The sequence below is a fragment of the Halichoerus grypus genome, chromosome 4 (assembly GCF_964656455.1).
Source record: "Halichoerus grypus chromosome 4, mHalGry1.hap1.1, whole genome shotgun sequence".
NCBI lineage: Eukaryota > Metazoa > Chordata > Mammalia > Carnivora > Phocidae > Halichoerus > Halichoerus grypus.
Window position 1 is genome coordinate 135,221,607 of NC_135715.1, and position 17,708 is coordinate 135,239,314.

Sequence of the window (17,708 nt, forward strand, 5' to 3'; positions counted from 1 at the left end):
GCTGCCACAGACTGTATGCAGTTCACCACGGAATCACAGACAGGCCCACTCAGACTCCATAGGCTTCTGGGGACCATAAGGGTGCCCGCCTGTGGAGTCAAAGAATCAGTCAGCTTGAGCAAGCCGGGCTGGACTGCACATTCACTCACACGTTCACACTCCAGAAGTTATTACATTCCCTCCCTGGGAATCCCTACCTGTGAGACCTCCAAGAGGTCTCTGGGAGGTGATCAGGCTCCCCTTCCACCCCAATGGGGGTGGGCCTGTCTGGGTCCTGGGGCCCCAGGCCTTACCGGAATCCGATGTTGGGACCAGGTCCTCACCTGCCAAGTCTCCTTGAGTCCGGCAGTAACAGCGGAGCGGGGCCGGCCTGAGGCGACCGGGGCAGGAGACTGCCGAAAATTAGGCAGGGCGCGCCTTCTCCGTTACGATCCCTCCTTCCATCACTGCCCCGCCGTTGCCCCCAAACTGGTGGCAACAATGGGCCAGCGTGGTTGGGTTTCCCGGTCAGGGAACCAAATGTTACAGAACCTGGACTGGCTCGCCTGACGGAAGAACCAAGCGGCACCCAGAGATCTTGGAAGACCGGAGGTTTATTTAACGCTGGCGGGCTCAGAGGAGAGTGGTCTCCAAACGTCTGAGCCCCGAGCACAAACAAAAGGGGCAATTTATACACTTCTACTTCCGCATACTTGGCACTTTTGGCACGTGCGCGAAGCGGGGCAGGGAGAAGAACCTGGATTGGTGCGCGCAGAAAGCAGAGCAGGGAGAAGAACCCGGAAGAGCCCCGGGGCAAGGACTGGGATGCTCTCACTGGCTCGGTCGGCCATCTTAGGACCCAGATTTTCCTTATCAGTACAACCCAAGACCTGACCATCATGAAGAAATGAATTGTTATTCTATACCAGTAACTGCTGAGATATACACGTATACATATTTTATTGATAAACTACCCATGAAAAAGTAATTTTGTTGCATCTAAGACATACCAAAGCACTGGGGATGGATATATGGGGAAGTAGCAGTGGAGAGAAGGGGCAGCAGTGGTGATTTTCAGCAAAGATTGCTGCCTTTGCAGCTCTATGGGATTAAACCAAAATAAGAAATTGTCTAGTCTTGTATTCACTACAGACAGTTTCCGATTTTCAATAGTTCAACTTACGATTTTTCTACTTTACAGTGGAGCAAAAGCGATACCCATTCAGTGGAAATCATACCTTGAATTTTGATCTTTTCCCAAGCAAGTTGAAATGTGGTACAATATTCTTTTGTGATGCTTGCAGCAGCAGCTGCGACTCCAACTCAGCCCCACAGTTGCCAGGATAAACAACCTATGTACAACCATTCTGTTTTTCACTTTCAGGACAGTACTTCAATAAAGTATGTGTTATTATAAAATAGGCTTTGTGTTAGAGGATTTTGCCCAACTGTAGGCTAATGGAAATGTTCTGAGCACGCTTAAGGTCGGCTAGGTTAAGCCATGATGCTGGATAAGTTTATTAAATGCATTTTCAACTTACCATATCCAGAAGTACCCCATCATAAGTCGAGGAAATTGGAGAAGAGGAAATGATGGAACAACCAAACTGTGAGGCTGAGAAGACGGTGAAGTCAAGAGGAGGGACCCTTTAAGTACGTTGCTGACCATGCCTAGAAGGCCTGCACAAAAAGCTTCAAGTTGGGCTGCCTGCCAATCATCTTCTGGATCTGCAGTCGCTGATAATATTTAGGGATACACTCCCCCATGTTCATTCGCATTTCTGTACCACTGCTTGGCGAGGGTCAGATCTTGAAGGTCTCTGGGTCTTGGCTTCTTCACCTGTAAAATATGGGGCTTGCATCACCGTGGAGAGTTTCTGGAACGCACTCGGACTCGCAGCAGCACACCGTTGTGGGAAGCGGAGCGCGGCCCAGTCCTTAACCCTTTTTGGCTGAGGCTGGGGAGGAGGCACAGAAAGCAGGAAGGTGTGGTTCGCTCTGAAAGAGCATGGGAAGGGGGCGCACCACAGGGCGAGCGCGGCTTAGCATCCCCGGCGCCGCCACAACCGGCGGGCTTCGCAGCTGCGCCGCGACACGAGCCCGGGACTGCGGACACCCGGCCGGCCCCGGCTCCCGCGGTTTTCCGCCCGCAGACCTGCGCACACACTACCCGCCCCCTCGCTCTCCCGCCCCGCCCCGGCGCGCGGGAGGCTGGGCTTTGGCACAGGGGCGGACCCCGCGCACGCTCCCGCCTCTCTCCCCGCCTCCCTCTCTGGGTCCCGCCCAGCGGCGCAGGGGGCCGGGCTCCGGCGAGGGGGGCGGTGGCCGTGGCGGTGACAGCCGCTCCCCGCCCCTGAGGGTCGCCACGTCCCTCACGTACCGCCCGGCCGAGGCGCGGAGCGGCGAGCGGCCGCGGCTCCGGCTCCTCCAGCGGGGCTCGGCATGAGGCTGGCGCGGCTGCTGCGCGGAGCCGCCTCGGCCGGCCCGGGCTCTGGGCTGCGCTCGGCTAGCCCCGGCGGCAGCCGCAGCCTCACCTCCGACTCGGGCTCCAGGCCGGCGCCCGAGAGCGGCGTTCCGGGCCAGGTGGACTTCTACGCGCGCTTCTCGCCGTCCCCGCTTTCCATGAAGCAGTTCCTGGACTTCGGTGAGTGCGGCCCGGGCCTCGGGCCTTTGTGCGCGGCCCTGCGCGGGGAAATGCGGCCCCTGACCCGGGCCGGGCCGGGCCCGCGCTGGCCCCCTCTCACCGCCGGCGCACCCCTCCTCCTTAACGTCTCCTCCCCCAGCGCTTTAGGTGCTTCCTTCCTCCTTGCGGGCAGATCCTCTAGCTCAGGTGCTGGCGCAGGCGGGCCGGGGGCGTGTGCCTTTTCACTGTGTGTTGTTGAAAAACAAACAGGGAGGGCCGCGGGCGGAATGACCTCCCGCCTTTCAGCGCACGTGTGCAGAACCATGCTCTCTGCCAGGTCCCTTCCAAAGAGCCGAGCTCCAGCTAGAGGCAAGTGTGTGCACACCTCCGGGAGTCGTGTTCCGATTCTTCAGAGTGATGATAAATGCTCAGTTTGTATATGATGATTGCATAAAGTTGACATGATGATAGGAGAAGCAGGTTATAACTGGCCCGAGTGTTTTCATAGAATGTTTTCCTTGCCGCTTGCCTAATAGTGTTTCCACCAACAGCACATTCATTTCATCATCAGCATAGTCTTGAGCACATGTGAAGTGCGTGAACACAAGTGCTGTGGGGATTGCCAGATTGCACCCTATCCACTTTCCTCTTCCTCTGGTGGACGCTTCCTGGTTTTCTCTAGAAAGGATGCAACAGATTGCAGAGAAATTGAAAAGTTAGACTTTTTGACTTCTCTTATGGGGGTGTTGAGGGGGAAAGGGAAAACTAATATAGTCGTATAATTTCAGTAGGAAAAATTATCTTCTGCATTGTGAGTACTGACTGTTAAGTCAATAATGGATCATTAGTGGGCTCGAAAGATATCAGCATAGCCGGAAGGTTTATCTTAAAATTGTGGTGTACAGTGGCAAAATTTTTTTGGCACACAGCCCTCGTTTTTGTTTGTACCTTAAAATGACTGTAGTGTGATTAAGGGGTGAATTTGGGCTTGTTCACAGTATCCTATTAAACTTTCTCAAGAAAATGCTTTCCTTTAATTCGGCCATTCCTGCTGTGGACAATCTAGTTATTGCTAAGGTTGCCTCTTGCTAAAGCAGCAAGATTAAATTCGTGAGTTTAAAACGCATTGCTGAAATAACATGACTTTTTAGTTTAACTTTAAATGGAACTGCTTGCCAAAGGCCATTCTACAAATGTTCTGCCTAGCATCTTGATAGGAGTGGAAGAAGAGCAGGCTGCTTTCCAGGAATCAGACAGTTGAAAAACCAGGGGGATGGGGGTGCAGGGGTTCAAAGCTTGAAGATGGTTGCTGAACAGGCATTGGTATTTTTTGCTTTCTGTTACCTGAAAGCCCTCCTCTACACTGAGTCTTGTTTATCATGGTTCTCATGCATATACCACTACTCTGTTTATCTTAGGTATTCATTTCTTATAAACCTGGAGTTAGGAAGCAGATTTTCTAAATAATAGCAGCAACTGGTTACATAGGATAGGCTTTGGTCATCCTACTGTTCATTAGACTTCACACCTTGCTCAGACTTGCTCAGGTTGCCTTGGTTCTGAGATGATCCCGTACGGATGATGGAGACAGGAAAGTATCTTCATCACTCTACAAAGCAATTGGAATGTCAGGAATTAGCAGGTCATTTAGGATGCCTCACAACCCAATTGAGTGGGTTATCTTGTCCTTTGCCTCCTCTTTCTTTCCCTGTCATTATGGTGATGCTACCGCTCTGACGTTGCCCAATAACTCCCTCTGTGTTTCTCCCTGCCACTTGGCTTCTACTGCCTTATGGCCTCTACTTATTGCTGTTCCCACCCTGTTTGGTTTTAGGATCTATGAATGCTTGTGAAAAGACCTCATTTATGTTTCTGCGGCAAGAGCTGCCTGTTAGATTGGCAAATATAATGAAAGAAATAAGTCTTCTTCCAGATAATCTTCTCAGGACTCCATCAGTTCAATTGGTACAAAGCTGGTAAGATTCCCATCTTGTGTTTGCAGTTTCAGTGGACTTGTAGGCTTGACTTAAGGTGAAAGCAAATACTTTTTTTTTTAACTCTTCAGTGGATTCAGAGCATTCCTCCTCTTTTTATGGGTATGTCTAGGCTTGTCCCCTGAATCCTGGACTCTACCAATCCTTGACTTTGAAAAAAAAAAAAATCAGAACTACACAGAAATACACACACTAACTTTATGATTTGTGTTATTGAATCTGCAGGATGTCATATTATAATAAAAAATATCTGTCATGTGTTGATGGCTAGGGGTTTATGTATATTACCTTTAATCCCCTCGACAACTCTGCCCATTAGGCATTATTATCTCCATTTTACAGATTAGGAAACTGAGGCACCTACAGGTCTTTTGCCAAAGGCAGTACCACTCATAGTGGAGCTGGGATTCAAGCCCAGATTTGTTTCTTTCTACTATACCATGCTATAGTCAGAATGATAAAATGTATTAAAGGGTGTATATATTTTTTTTTAGTAAACTGAATTTATTTTATTGAAGTATATCTTTATCAAGCACAAAAGTTAAAATCTTTTTTCTACCATTTATTTTATTTTTTTAAAAAAGATTTTATTTATTTAATTGACAGAGAGAGAGAGAGGCAGACAGACAGCGAAAGAGGGAACACAAGCAGGGGGAGTGGGAGAGGGAGAAGCAGGCTTCCCACCCAGCAGGGAGCCCGATGCGGCTCGATCCCAGGACCCTGGGATCATGACCCGAGCCAAAGGCAGTTGCTTAACCAACTGAGCCATCCAGGCACCCTTTTTTCTACCATTTAAAAATAATTAGAAATTAGTGGAATCATACAAGAAACTATAATCTCTTCCGAAATATGACAGTGGAGGTGCATGCATATGTGGCCACTTAAATACAGCCTTTCTTGTTAATGTTATTAACTTACAAGTATTATTCTCTTAAGCACTATACATTTCAAACAAAAGAGTCTACCAGAGTTCAGTCTTAAATGGAAAAAAAAAATTAGCTGCAAGATTTTTCCCAGTTATGATTCATGGAGATCTTAGCTTTTTTTTGTAGGTATCATAGTTTGTAGGAGAAACTGATAGAACTTCAATTTAAAAAAAAAAGCGAAAGAAGTGTATGATTGCTATAATATGTGATAATGAGATGCTTGCTATCTAGTTCAAATACGGGACAATTATAAATGTGGTTTAAAGAAGAGGCATTTGTTTAGGAACTATGATGGAATATAAATGAGAACATATAATTTTCTATGGAAGCTTATTCCTGTTTTTAAAATTCTTCATTAAAAATAGAATATGCTGCATTTTGAAATCTGATCTGTGCCTAAAATGTTGTAGGTGCTCAACTCTCTCTTGAATAAAGAGCATAGTTTTTCTTGCCAGTGAAAAGTAAGGGTTAAAGCAAATATCAGAATCACTTGACTTTGGAATGCTTTGTACTGCAGAGAGGCACACTGCTTGTCAAGAACAGCTTTCCAAACCAACATATGGATTTACAGATTTTTACACTTTCATTGCCCCTGGATGCCTACTAAAGACAGTTGTAGATAAAGTTCCAACAGAGCAGCCAAAGCAGACCCTGTATTATGGAAGGTCATTGAATAGTAGTGAAGTGTTTTCACCTCTGGCCCTGTACTGCCATCGTGCTTGGCAGCATGACCTTGACAAAGTCATTTGGCTTTCCTCATTTTGCTCTGTCTTTAACAGGTGATTTGCCACCTTGAATTGTTAGGTAAATTAAAAACCTACATTTTCATGACTTTTGTTTTTGTTCAGCTCTGTTTAAAAGAACTATGTGGTAAATTATAGGCTTTTAACAAATACTTGTTGACTGGACATAAGCTATTAACCTGGAGAGTGCATGCTTCTAAAGGATAACCACCCTCAGCTCCAGCTGATCATTGCCAATGCAGAAACACTATCCAGATCATCTGATTTTTGTGTATTTATTTAAAGAAAAGCCACAAGTCTAGATTTTTAATGTAAAATCTCCCAATTTTGAAAGATTGCAACTAATAAAATTTTTTTTAAACACTCAAGGCCTATATATACGGCGTATAAGGTTTTAAAGCTCAGGTTTTAAGTTAGACTCATAGACTGATATAGGCGGGCCTCCACATTTTACTGAGACTAAGACAAGCTAAGTCATCGTCCCAGATCACATAGTTCATGGTAACAGACTCAGTTCTCATGACAATCAGCATTTATACTGTATAGTGGTAAATTTAAGAAACTGAAAAGCTATCTTAGAGTATAGAACTTAAAAAAAAAAAAAAAAGGAAATCTTAAAATTATTATTTTAAAAGATTTTATTTATTAATTTGAGAGAGAGAGAGCGTGTTCATGCTGCACCAGCGTGTGCACAAGCGCGGGAAGGGGCAGAAGGAGAGGGAGAAGCAAACTGGGGGGGGGGGGGGGGGGGGGGTTGGTTCTATCCCAGGACCCTGAGATCATGACCTGAGCCGAAAGCAGCTACTTAACCAACTGAACCACCCAGGCACCCGAAATCTTGAAATCCTTAAATCAAATTTAACCTATGTTTTTAGGAGAAAATGCACCTTCTACTACTTTGTCCCAGGCACTTTGCTTAAATGTGAATGGGTCTAAAAATCCTACTTCAACCATAATTTGTAGCACTATTCTAAATTAAAAATTAAAAGATGTTAAAATTAAAAATACCGTTTTAGTATTTTCACAATATTGAACTTTCAAAATGTAAAAGAACAAATTTACCCTACTGATTTGCATTTTAGGTATATCCAGAGTCTTCAGGAACTTCTTGAATTTAAAGACAAAAGTGCTGAAGATGCTAAAACTATTTATGAGTAAGTGCACTATTTTGACCCTATTCTGAATACAATTTTTATACTCCTTAAATGTCATATAAAAAATATAAATGTATTGAGCTTAAACCTGCTGTTGGGTCACTTTAGGGAAATTAGTTTCTCTCCACTCCAGAACATATGATAGTATATGTGTCTATAGCAGCTCATACAGGTACGGCAAATACTGTACATCAGTAAATATAAGAAAAGACACAATTCAAGTGTGATGATCAGTGGAAATCTAGATGTGGCCTCGGTGCCATTCGGATGATAGGGGACTGGTGAGGACTCTTCACTTAGGGAAGAGTCACCTTCAGCTCCAGCGTGCCACCTTCAGCTCCCTCCAATCTTTGCCAATGCAGAAACACTATCCGGATTGTCTGATTTGTGTGTGGGGGTTTAAAGAAAAGCAGTAAGTTTAGATTTTTAATGCAAAACCTCCCAGTTTTGAAGATTGCAACTAATTAAATTTTTTTAAATACTGAAGGCCTATAAAAACGTGTCTGTGGGTCTCACTTTATGACCTCTGGCCTGTAAGATAATGGAAGTAATACAACCAATTTAATAACCAGCATACCCGAATTGATAAACCCGGGTAGTCCTCTCAGGCAATTATCTGCTTATTCCAATGAATGTTGCTCAGAACTTAAAGACCACTTCTTTTCTTGTCCTCAGAGTTTATTACACATTTTCTTTTTCTGTCTTTAAAGATGATGGCAACATTTCACTTTTTAAACATGTATTGGTCTGAAAATAACATCAAGGATTTACTCTCTGCCTAGGTATGAAGCACACTGTGTATTTAATCTTTAAAACAATGCTATTGAGTTAATGCTGTCTGTGCACAAAGAAACTTAAGGTAGCATTAAAATCAAATAGCCAACCAGTGGTAGCATCAGGATTTGAACCCAAGCCCTCTTAAAAATAAATGTTATGCTACAGAACCTTCTGAAGATGGTTAGTCAGAGCTGAATCTAAAAAATGAGGAGAGCAATCAAGCAGAATAATACTGTTTGGGGTTTTAAAAAGAGAAGTGAAATAAAGGGGTGACTAGAAATGATGAGTTGTTTGTTGTTTTTGAGGAGTTTTGTTGTTTGTATTTGGGATTATTAGTTTGGTTTTGAAGCAGATTACAAACTAGGAATTCCAAAAATATTTTAAGCCGTGAGAGCATCATTGGAATAAGTTAATAGTACTCAAGATGATGACTTTGAATGGGAAAGCACTCATTCAGAAGTGTAAATTCAGATGGGTATGTTACAAGATGGATTTTGTTATTTCATAATTAAGACTTCTTTTCTCTTTTATTTAGGTCTTTAAATTAACCATGCAATAATGTCTTCTAAATGACAGAAGTGGGAAGGCTGGATGACTTGAAAATTTTTCTTTTAACACAACAGTCGACTTTTCCTCTCCCATTTTTAAACTTAATAGGATCAATGAAATTAGAATTTCTTTTACTTTTCTGTTCTTAGTGGTTCTTTCTCTCTTGGAACCATAGGGAATAGTTCCCAAACAGGCAGGCTTTATTGGCTTATTCATCCTTATTCCTTACAGAGCATGTGTTCCCTAGAAGTAAGCACTCTGTCTTCTCTTAATGCTGAATGTCCCTGGAATACTGTCCTCATTGGGAGTGCTTAGATGATCTGAATTGATAATGGTTAAAGAAAACCCTTGCCATTTTTAGGATAGTCTTTTGTGGCAGCCTTACTCTTAGGAGTTCCAAGAAAATAAGTTTTAAAAGTTTTATTTTGGAGGTTTTTGTACTGTCATAGATTCCATATATTTATGAGCTGAAATTTATTTAAATAAGCATAAGAAAACATACATCAATGATCTTTTTACTGAATTGGGGATTTCTTGCCTAGTATAGGTTAGTGAAACTTGGATTTTAGTATTAAATTCACTTGTCAAAACATTTGGCTGTTTTGACAAGTCAGGCTTGTTTAGCTTTACAGATACTGTGATTCGGATCAGGAACCGACACAATGATGTTATTCCCACGATGGCCCAGGGTGTGATTGAATACAAGGAGAGCTTCGGGGTAGATCCTGTCACCAGCCAGAATGTTCAGTACTTTTTGGATCGTTTCTACATGAGTCGCATTTCAATTAGAATGTTACTCAATCAGCACTGTAAGTATCCAGAAGTCAAGAGAAGAAGCAAAATAAAATGAATATGTTGGTATATTTTAAATTTATTTAGAAAACTTCCCTTTAGTAAACATTTAATTTTACTTTTTTGCATATTAAGTAAATTGCATGCAAAGGAGGTATTTTTATTGAATGTGAAATTTTTATTTTATTGAATGTATTGAATGTATTTTATTGAATGTAAAATACTATGTATTGAATGTAAAATATCTATTCTACTGTTTGATACCATTTAGAGAAACAGTCTTCAAATCTGGAAAAGGGCATTAGAGAGTTTAGCTTATTTTGTTTGTTTTTTTATTTTGATTTTTTTTTTTTTTTTTTTTTTTAAGATTTTTTTTTTTATTTATTTATTTGAGACAGAGAGAATGAGAGAGAGAGAGCACATGAGAGGGGGGAGGGTCAGAGGGAGAAGCAGGCTCCTTGCTGAGCAGGGAGCCCGATGCGGGACTCGATCCAGGGACTCCAGGATCATGACCTGAGCCGAAGGCAGTCGCTTAACCAACTGAGCCACCCAGGCGCCCTATTTTGATTTTTTTGATAGCTTTATTGTTTGGTGGAAAAGGAAGCCCAGCTCATCGAAAACACATTGGAAGCATAAATCCAAACTGCAATGTAGTTGAAGTTATTAAAGGTAAATATTTATATTTCTCCTTTCAGGAAGGATGCAAAAATCAAAATGTTCAGTGTTATTTCTTGCTATTAAAACAATTATTTGTATCTTGAGATAAAATGTTAGGAGCAAATGTGTGGATTTGAAAATAATTTTATGATGTTAATTGTACATTATATATAGGATGAATATTTTGTTGATATAATGCTTTCTTAGGCAAAGTATGGTGATACTATGAGGGTATCTGTTTCACTTCAAAAAGTATATAATAACCTTTACTAGGAGCCATAATTCATAATAGTTTGGTTTGCATCTTTCCACACTTTTTTCTGTTATACCACGTATACTCATACATACGTAATTGTTATTCTTACATTGTTTGTTTTTGGAAAATGGGGTGCTGTATATATATTTTTCTACAAGTTTATAGCCATCATTCTACGTTCAGTACATACGGACATACCTCAGGTTTTTGAATGGCTTAATGGGTTTATTACAATGTATTAATCCATCCTTTTGTTGCTACATATTTAGGTTTTCATTTTTTTTTTATTACCAACAATACTGCAGTGAACATCTTTAGATAGTGCTGACTTTGCTAGTATTTTAGAAAGCAAGATTCCTAAAATTTAAGACATTTAAAATGCATTTAAAATTTTCATACCTCCAAAAAAGTATCAAATAATGAATGAGAGTGTCTGTATCCTAAATTTTCACCAACTCTACATGTTTGTTACGTGTATTGTAAATAGTTTCTTCACCTTGCTGTTTTTACTTTGTTTATGGTGTCTTTTTCTATTTGGATGTTTTTGTTTTCTTTTAATCATATCTATCATTTTTCCTTTATGGCTATTAGGTTTTGTCATGTCATACTTAAGAAGACCTTCCCTAAACTAAGATAATTAAAGTATGTTTTCTTCTATAGACAGTTTTAAATTTTCATGTATCAGTACTGTTGCCACCTTAATGCATGATATAGAAGTAAATTTATTTTAATGCTTTTTTTTGTTTTGATTCACACTAGATGGCTATGAAAATGCTAGGCGTCTGTGTGATTTGTATTATATTAACTCTCCTGAACTAGAACTTGAAGAACTAAATGGTAAGCCTGATGGTGTCTTTTCCTCAATGATTAGTGTTGTGATTATCTAAGAAGGAATGATAAGAAGAATTTAAATATGTCTTAATATAAAAGGACTTTTCATCAACTTCTTTACTGAATATGAAAGCTGAGGGAGAGTAGTCATGTTAAGAATGTGTGTGTGTGTGTGTGTGTGTGTGTGTGTGTAATTGGATTCTGTCTGAAAAGCATTTTGGCTTCTTCCCTATTTTGTTTATATTTAACTGATAATGTTGATTCTTTCCTTATTTTTGTTTCTGTTTTTGGTTAGTTATAGAAAAAAAATGATGCCAAGAAAATTACATTTGACTGTTATATGCACTTCAATAATGTAGAATTCACCCTTTAAGAATTCTGCTTCCTGAGTAGTGAATCATTTTTTTATTGTTGAGGAAGTAAAAAGACTGGAGGTGTAAAGAGGAAAGAAAAATGCTCATCTGTTTGAGAATCTGTTTATCTCTGATGGTCTTTTCACCTGGACTAGTGCCTTTTGGACAAAAAAAATCAGATGTCTTGGAAGGAGGTTGATAAGTGTCACTGTGTTTCTGTGGGGGTGGGGTAGTTCGTAGAGGGAAAAACAGTTACTAAGTTAAGATGTCCCTTTAAGAAGAATAAAATTAAGTAGGCTTTTCCTAAGCTGTATTCTGGACCTTATAGTGGGAGAGCAATGGAAGAAGTTCTTCAATTGAAAATAGAATTGCTTGGTGTTTTTCTAAAGCCATATTAACTCTTTTGTTTCATAACAATACCATTCAGTAAAGAATCACAATGCACAAATGATAGTTTAGGAACCTGAACTTGAGCAGTTTCCAGGTGTCCCATCCATGTTTCCACGGGGCAGTTTATTCAGAGGAGAGTCCAATTTATTGGATGAATTAGAATTCTAAGGTATGGTGAGTCTTACTCCTTTGCGCTACTAAAAGTTGTTTTACATACTACCTGCCCGCCCCCTGCCCCTGCCACTGCATCCCCAACTGGGCTTCTAAATTTAATAAAATGTTTGAATGTAGAATTCATATTCCTTGATAAATTGATGCTAGCTTAATTTAATTCAGATCTGTATCCATAGAAATGCCTGAAATAAAACAGAAAACATTGCACATGGATGAAACATTTTAAAAAATGGCTTTAAAAAAATAGTATATTTATGTGAGTTGGACCATGGAACTTACAGAGTTAACACTTTTGTTTTGGAAAGTAAAATTCTGACCTTAAGACTGAGAGTCCTTTTAAAAGACTCACCATCATAGAGAAAATGGGAAGCTGGATTGGCTAGATGGTTACGCAGGGTCACAAGAAGTACTGAAAACTCATGTTGTCACCATCAGTTATAAATCTATGTGAATGTGGGGTCAAACACTAATAAAGTGAAGAACTGGGGTGACAGTTCTCCCCCGCAAATAATACTACCCTCCATAGTCAATGTTTTCTTTTCATCACTACACAATATATTCTTAAAAATGCTTTAAGCACATCTCTCTGTACTTTTATATTTTTCTCTTCTGCTCTGTAGCAAAATCACCAGGACAGCCAATACAAGTGGTTTATGTACCATCCCATCTCTATCACATGGTGTTTGAACTTTTCAAGGTTTGTAAAATAGTATTACATAACCTTTATCAGTCCTTTCCTGAGGTTAGGGATCTGCTCTGAAAGTTAAGTACTCTACCAGGTTTTCCTCCGTTTCATTTAAAGATGTCATTTCATGCTCGGTGTCATGTCACGTTGCTGGAGATCAGCCTTTTGTCCACACTGATGGGCACTTCAGTGTAGTGGTAAGCTCATACTTGGAAGTCAGGAAGAATTGGGTCTGAATTCCAGTTCTGCCACTTAATCTCTGTGTGACGTTGGGCAAATTGGTCAACCTTTTTGAGCCTACGTTTCCTCTTCTGCTAAATGAGGATAATACTATCCAGGTTATTATGAAGATTGGGAGTAGCAGACTAAGTGTCCAGTACAATGGCAGCTCAGTGTAAGTGCTCAGTAAAGTTCTGTTTTTCAAAACAGAATATTTAGAAGAATGATTCTCAATTTTCCACCCTTAGAAGACCAGAGTCCCACTATTATATGTTTGTGGAGTTTTTTGAGAAAGTCATTTGTATTGACTTACAGGGCTTTTGCTATTATATTTGCTCTTTACAACAAATTTCAAAAACTAAATAAAATTATGCTAGAAATGTTAAGAGTACTTTTTTCCCCCAATAACACACCAATGACACTTGCTGATAGACAGAAAAGCGAGTGATAAGGACTGGTATAGGTCCTTGTGGCTGAAAATGACTACTCTAAATCAAGCCTATATAATCAGTCTCTTCCTTTAGTTACCATGTCTTCAGCCAACAGCCAACTAGTAGAGAGCAGAGGTGGCTTTCAGTCGGATCATGAAAAAGAAAAATACACTGAAACACAGAAAATCTGACTGAATTCTTAGAACAGCAAGAGTTCAAGAATGCTCTTCTATTCCTAGGACAGCATACAAAAATCTTTCTATCAAAGTGGTTAAATAAATAAGCGATTGGCGCTTAAAGTATTAAAATTAATTTTTTCCTTGAAGTTTCAGTTACTAAAGATCTTATTCCCCATGATGCTTAATAAAAGAAATATGACTGTATTCTATAATAGATTTTACATAGTGTCATTAATAATGGCTTTCATCGGAAACCTAATCTTATTAATAGCCTTTGGTAGAGACGATAGCATCTTTTTCTCAGGGATACCCAACCCTGATGAGTGTGCAGGGCCACACACTCTTATTTCCAAATTCAGTCCCATCTTTTGCCTTTTTAACTGTACCTAGTTTTATCAGTTTCTACTCCAGTGCTACATGTCATGGTATCTCTTAGTGCTTATACCATGTTGGCATTGTGTACCATGTATCCTTTAGGAATTGATCAAAACAGTTTTACAGTGTAAATATCCTTAGTTTCAAACTACTGGTGAATTAGCTTAGTTTCTACATCATAATAAGACCATTGCAATGAGTGCTATGTGAAATTTTTTTTTCCTTCAAAGTAATTTATGGCAGTTAAAAGGATTCTTAAAAATAGAGACAAAACTCTTTTCAAAAATAAGATTTGCTTGTTATCTACTAAATTATAAAAGTATTTGGATAGAATTTTTGGCTTCAATGTAAACTAGTCAAAGTGTTGAAATGCCTGGTTTTGGAAAATGAGCAGAATTTAATTGAAATCTTTAAATCAGAGTATCTCACAAGTCCTCCAAAATGGACAATAATTTTTAAAATTCTTTAAATATAATTATAAGAATTGTGATATTTTGGCATATTTCCAGCAAATTAAAAATTTTTTAATTTCAAATCGTGCATATATATTTGAAAATTATAATTAGTTTCTCTTTTTTTAATGTTGTATTTTGAATGGAACCCTAATGTATTTCAGAACGCAATGAGAGCAACGATGGAACACCATGCTGACAAAGGTGTTTACCCCCCTATTCAAGTCCACATCACACTGGGTAATGAGGATTTGACTGTGAAGGTAAATGCTTTCTGGCTTGTTTGTTTTAATTGATGTGCAGGCATGTACATAATTTCCTGAAGACATAACTTATTTTTGGGAGAAAGAAATCCTATCTCTAATAGCTAATCAGCACATTGCTTCATTTATCTGGCAGATTCTGGAAATTATCCCCTGAGTCTGTTTCTGTTCTGGTCCATAATCCAGATGATTCAAGTAAAAGTAAATCCTGAAGACAGACAGTTTAGCAGTAATCATGAATATCCACTTGGATAAGTAAAAGCTAAAATATTTGAGTGTTTACAGTGTTATGTAGATAGTATATAATGTTTCATTTTTAAGCAATGTTTTTCAATCTACTTTTATGTTGTTTCATTTGCTTCTCATAAAAGCTCCTTACTTAGGAGCACAGGTAATCTTATTGTTGATTTTACAGATGAGGAAACTAAGACACAGTGAGTAGCTCATAATTACACAGCAAATAAATGCCACAGAACATGAAATCAGGCTCTCTGACCCCAGGCTTTTCCCACTGCATTGTTCAGATAGTCGAATTTCTTAGAGTATGATGATTCTCTTTTTTAAATAATAATTTTAAATTTTGTTTTAGAGTAATAAATGCAAAGAGTATAAAAAAATCACTACTCAGTCTTTTAGTTATTTTTTCTGGGATTTATTGGTATATTTTTAAGTAGGATTCGGATATCACTACTTCTGAAATATAACAGTTTTCAACAGCAAATATTAGCTTTCTGTTAAGGTAGGTGAGGAGTTAGTCTGTTAGAGCACCTCCCCTCCCCAATCCAGCCTCAACTGCTATTTTCATACATAAAATTCTAGATTGAAAATAATCATCTTGCAGAATTTGAAGGCCATCTACTGTTCCTTATTTTAAAAGCATATAATTCAGTTACTCAGCCATCAAAAAGGAATGAAATCTTGCCATTTGCAACGACATGGATGGAGCTAGAGCAGATTATGTTAAGCAAAATAAGTCAGAGAAAGACAAATACCGTATGATTTCACTCATATGTGGAATTTAAGAAACAAAACAGATGAACATATGTGGGTGGCGGGGTGAGAGAGAGGGAAACAAACCATAACAGACTCTTAAGGATAGAGAACAAACTGAGGGTTAATGGAGGGAGGTGGGTGGGGGGTGGGCTAGATGGGGGTGAGTATTAAGGAGGGCACTTGTTATGATGAGCGCTGGGTACTACTGTATGTAAGTGATGAACCACTGAATTCTGCTCCTGAAACCAATATTGCACTGTATGTTCACTAACTAGAATTCAAATAAAATTTTGAAAAAAAAAAGAAAAAAGTGTAGAATTCAGTGTTTTTAAGAATATTCACAAGGTTGTGCTACCATGCTACTGTCTAATTTCAGAACATTTTCATCACTCTCCAAAAAACCTCCATACCCATTAGTAGTCACTCCCCAATTCCTCCTTCTCCCCAGTCCTTGGCAACCGCTAATCTGTGTATGGATTTCCCTATTTTAGACATTTCATAAAAATGAAATTCTATAACATGTGGTCTTTTGTGACTGACTTCTGCCACTTAATGTAATGTTATAGCAGGTTTCAGTACTTCCTTTTGTGGTTGAATGATACTCTGTAGTGTGGGTATGACACATTTTGCTTATCCATTCATCAAGTTGATGAACATCTGGGTTTTTTCCATTTTTGGGGTGTTAGGAATAATGCTGCCATTCATGTAGAAGTCTTTGTGTGAACATAGGTTTTCATTTGTCTTATGTATACACGTAGGAGTTGAACTGCTTATAGGTAAGTGTTTAGGTTTTGAGGAACTGCTGAACTATTTTCCAAAGTGACCTTACCATTTTACATTCCCGCCAGCACTGTATGAAAGTTCCAATTTTTCCACATCATTGTCAACATTTGTTAGAATCAGTCTTTTTGATTATAGCTATTCTAATGGGTATGAGTGATATCTCACTGGTTTTGATTTGTGTGAGAGATAATGGTGAGCATCTTTTCATGTGCTAATTGGCCATTTGTCTATCTCTGAAGAAATGTCAGTTAAGATCCTTTGCTCAGTTTTTAGGTGGATTGTCTTTTAATTGTTGCAGTGTTTAGAGTTATCTTTCTATATATATTTTTTATTATAGATACTAGTTCCTGATAAGATATATGATTTGAAAATGTTCTATTCTGTGGCTTATCTTTTCACTTTCTTTTTTTAAGATTTTTATTTATTTATTTGAAAGGAAAGAGACAGTGCGTGTATGTGTGTGTGTGTGTGTGTGTGAGAGAGAGAGCGAGCGAGCGAGAGGGAGAGAGAGCACATGAGCAGGGGGAGGAGCAGAGGGAGAGGGAGAAGCCGACTCCCCGCTGAGCAGGGAGCCTGATGCCGGGTTTGATCCCAGGACCCTGAGATCGTGACCTGAACCAAAGGCAGATGCTTAACCAACTGAGCCACCCAGGCACCCCAGTTTTATTCTTCTTTAAATGCTTGGTAGAATCTACCAGTGAAGCCATCTGGCCTGAGTTTGTGTTGTAAGATTTTGATAACTAGTTCAGTCCCTTCATTTAGTATCAGTCTGTTCAGATTTTCTGTTTCTTTTTTTTTCTTAAGATTTATTTTAGAGAGAGGGAGGAGTGTGCAGGTGGGAAGGAGAGGTAGAGGGAGAAGGAGAGAAACTCAAGCGGACTCCGCTCGCTGAGCGGAGCCTGATGCAGGGCTTGATCTCATGACCCTGAGATCATGACCTGAGCTGAAATCAAGAGTCGGACACTTAACTGACTGAGCCACTCAAGCGCCCCGTATCTTCTGTTTCTTCCTGAGGTAGTTTCTGTAGTTTGTGTCTTTCTAAGAATTTGTACATTTCACCTAGATTGTCTAATTTTTTGGCATAGAATTAATTGTTCATAGTATTCACTCATAATCCTTATTTTTGTAGG

The 17,708-nt window shown here is 39.6% G+C and overlaps 1 protein-coding gene and 1 long non-coding RNA gene across 2 annotated transcripts in view; one reads left to right on the top strand and one right to left on the bottom strand.

Moving 5' to 3' along the window:
• Positions 1-17,708, bottom strand: part of LOC118544007 (uncharacterized) — a 198,556-nt gene that overhangs the window by 78,769 nt on the left and 102,079 nt on the right. Inside the window, exons 8-10 of the long non-coding RNA XR_013447212.1 lie at positions 4,131-4,211; positions 2,514-3,280; positions 1,521-1,819 (exon numbers count right to left, since the gene is read on the bottom strand). This is a non-coding gene — a long non-coding RNA (uncharacterized LOC118544007). The remainder of the gene's footprint in view (positions 1-1,520; positions 1,820-2,513; positions 3,281-4,130; positions 4,212-17,708) is intronic.
• PDK1 (pyruvate dehydrogenase kinase 1) overlaps positions 2,267-17,708 on the top strand; it is a 31,481-nt gene continuing 16,039 nt past the window's right edge. The window contains exons 1-8 of the mRNA XM_036105519.2: positions 2,267-2,623; positions 4,437-4,578; positions 7,348-7,419; positions 9,370-9,554; positions 10,117-10,206; positions 11,210-11,287; positions 12,819-12,895; positions 14,704-14,802. Coding sequence (XP_035961412.1) covers positions 2,422-2,623; positions 4,437-4,578; positions 7,348-7,419; positions 9,370-9,554; positions 10,117-10,206; positions 11,210-11,287; positions 12,819-12,895; positions 14,704-14,802 — 945 coding nt within the window. The 5' untranslated portion in view covers positions 2,267-2,421. The remainder of the gene's footprint in view (positions 2,624-4,436; positions 4,579-7,347; positions 7,420-9,369; positions 9,555-10,116; positions 10,207-11,209; positions 11,288-12,818; positions 12,896-14,703; positions 14,803-17,708) is intronic.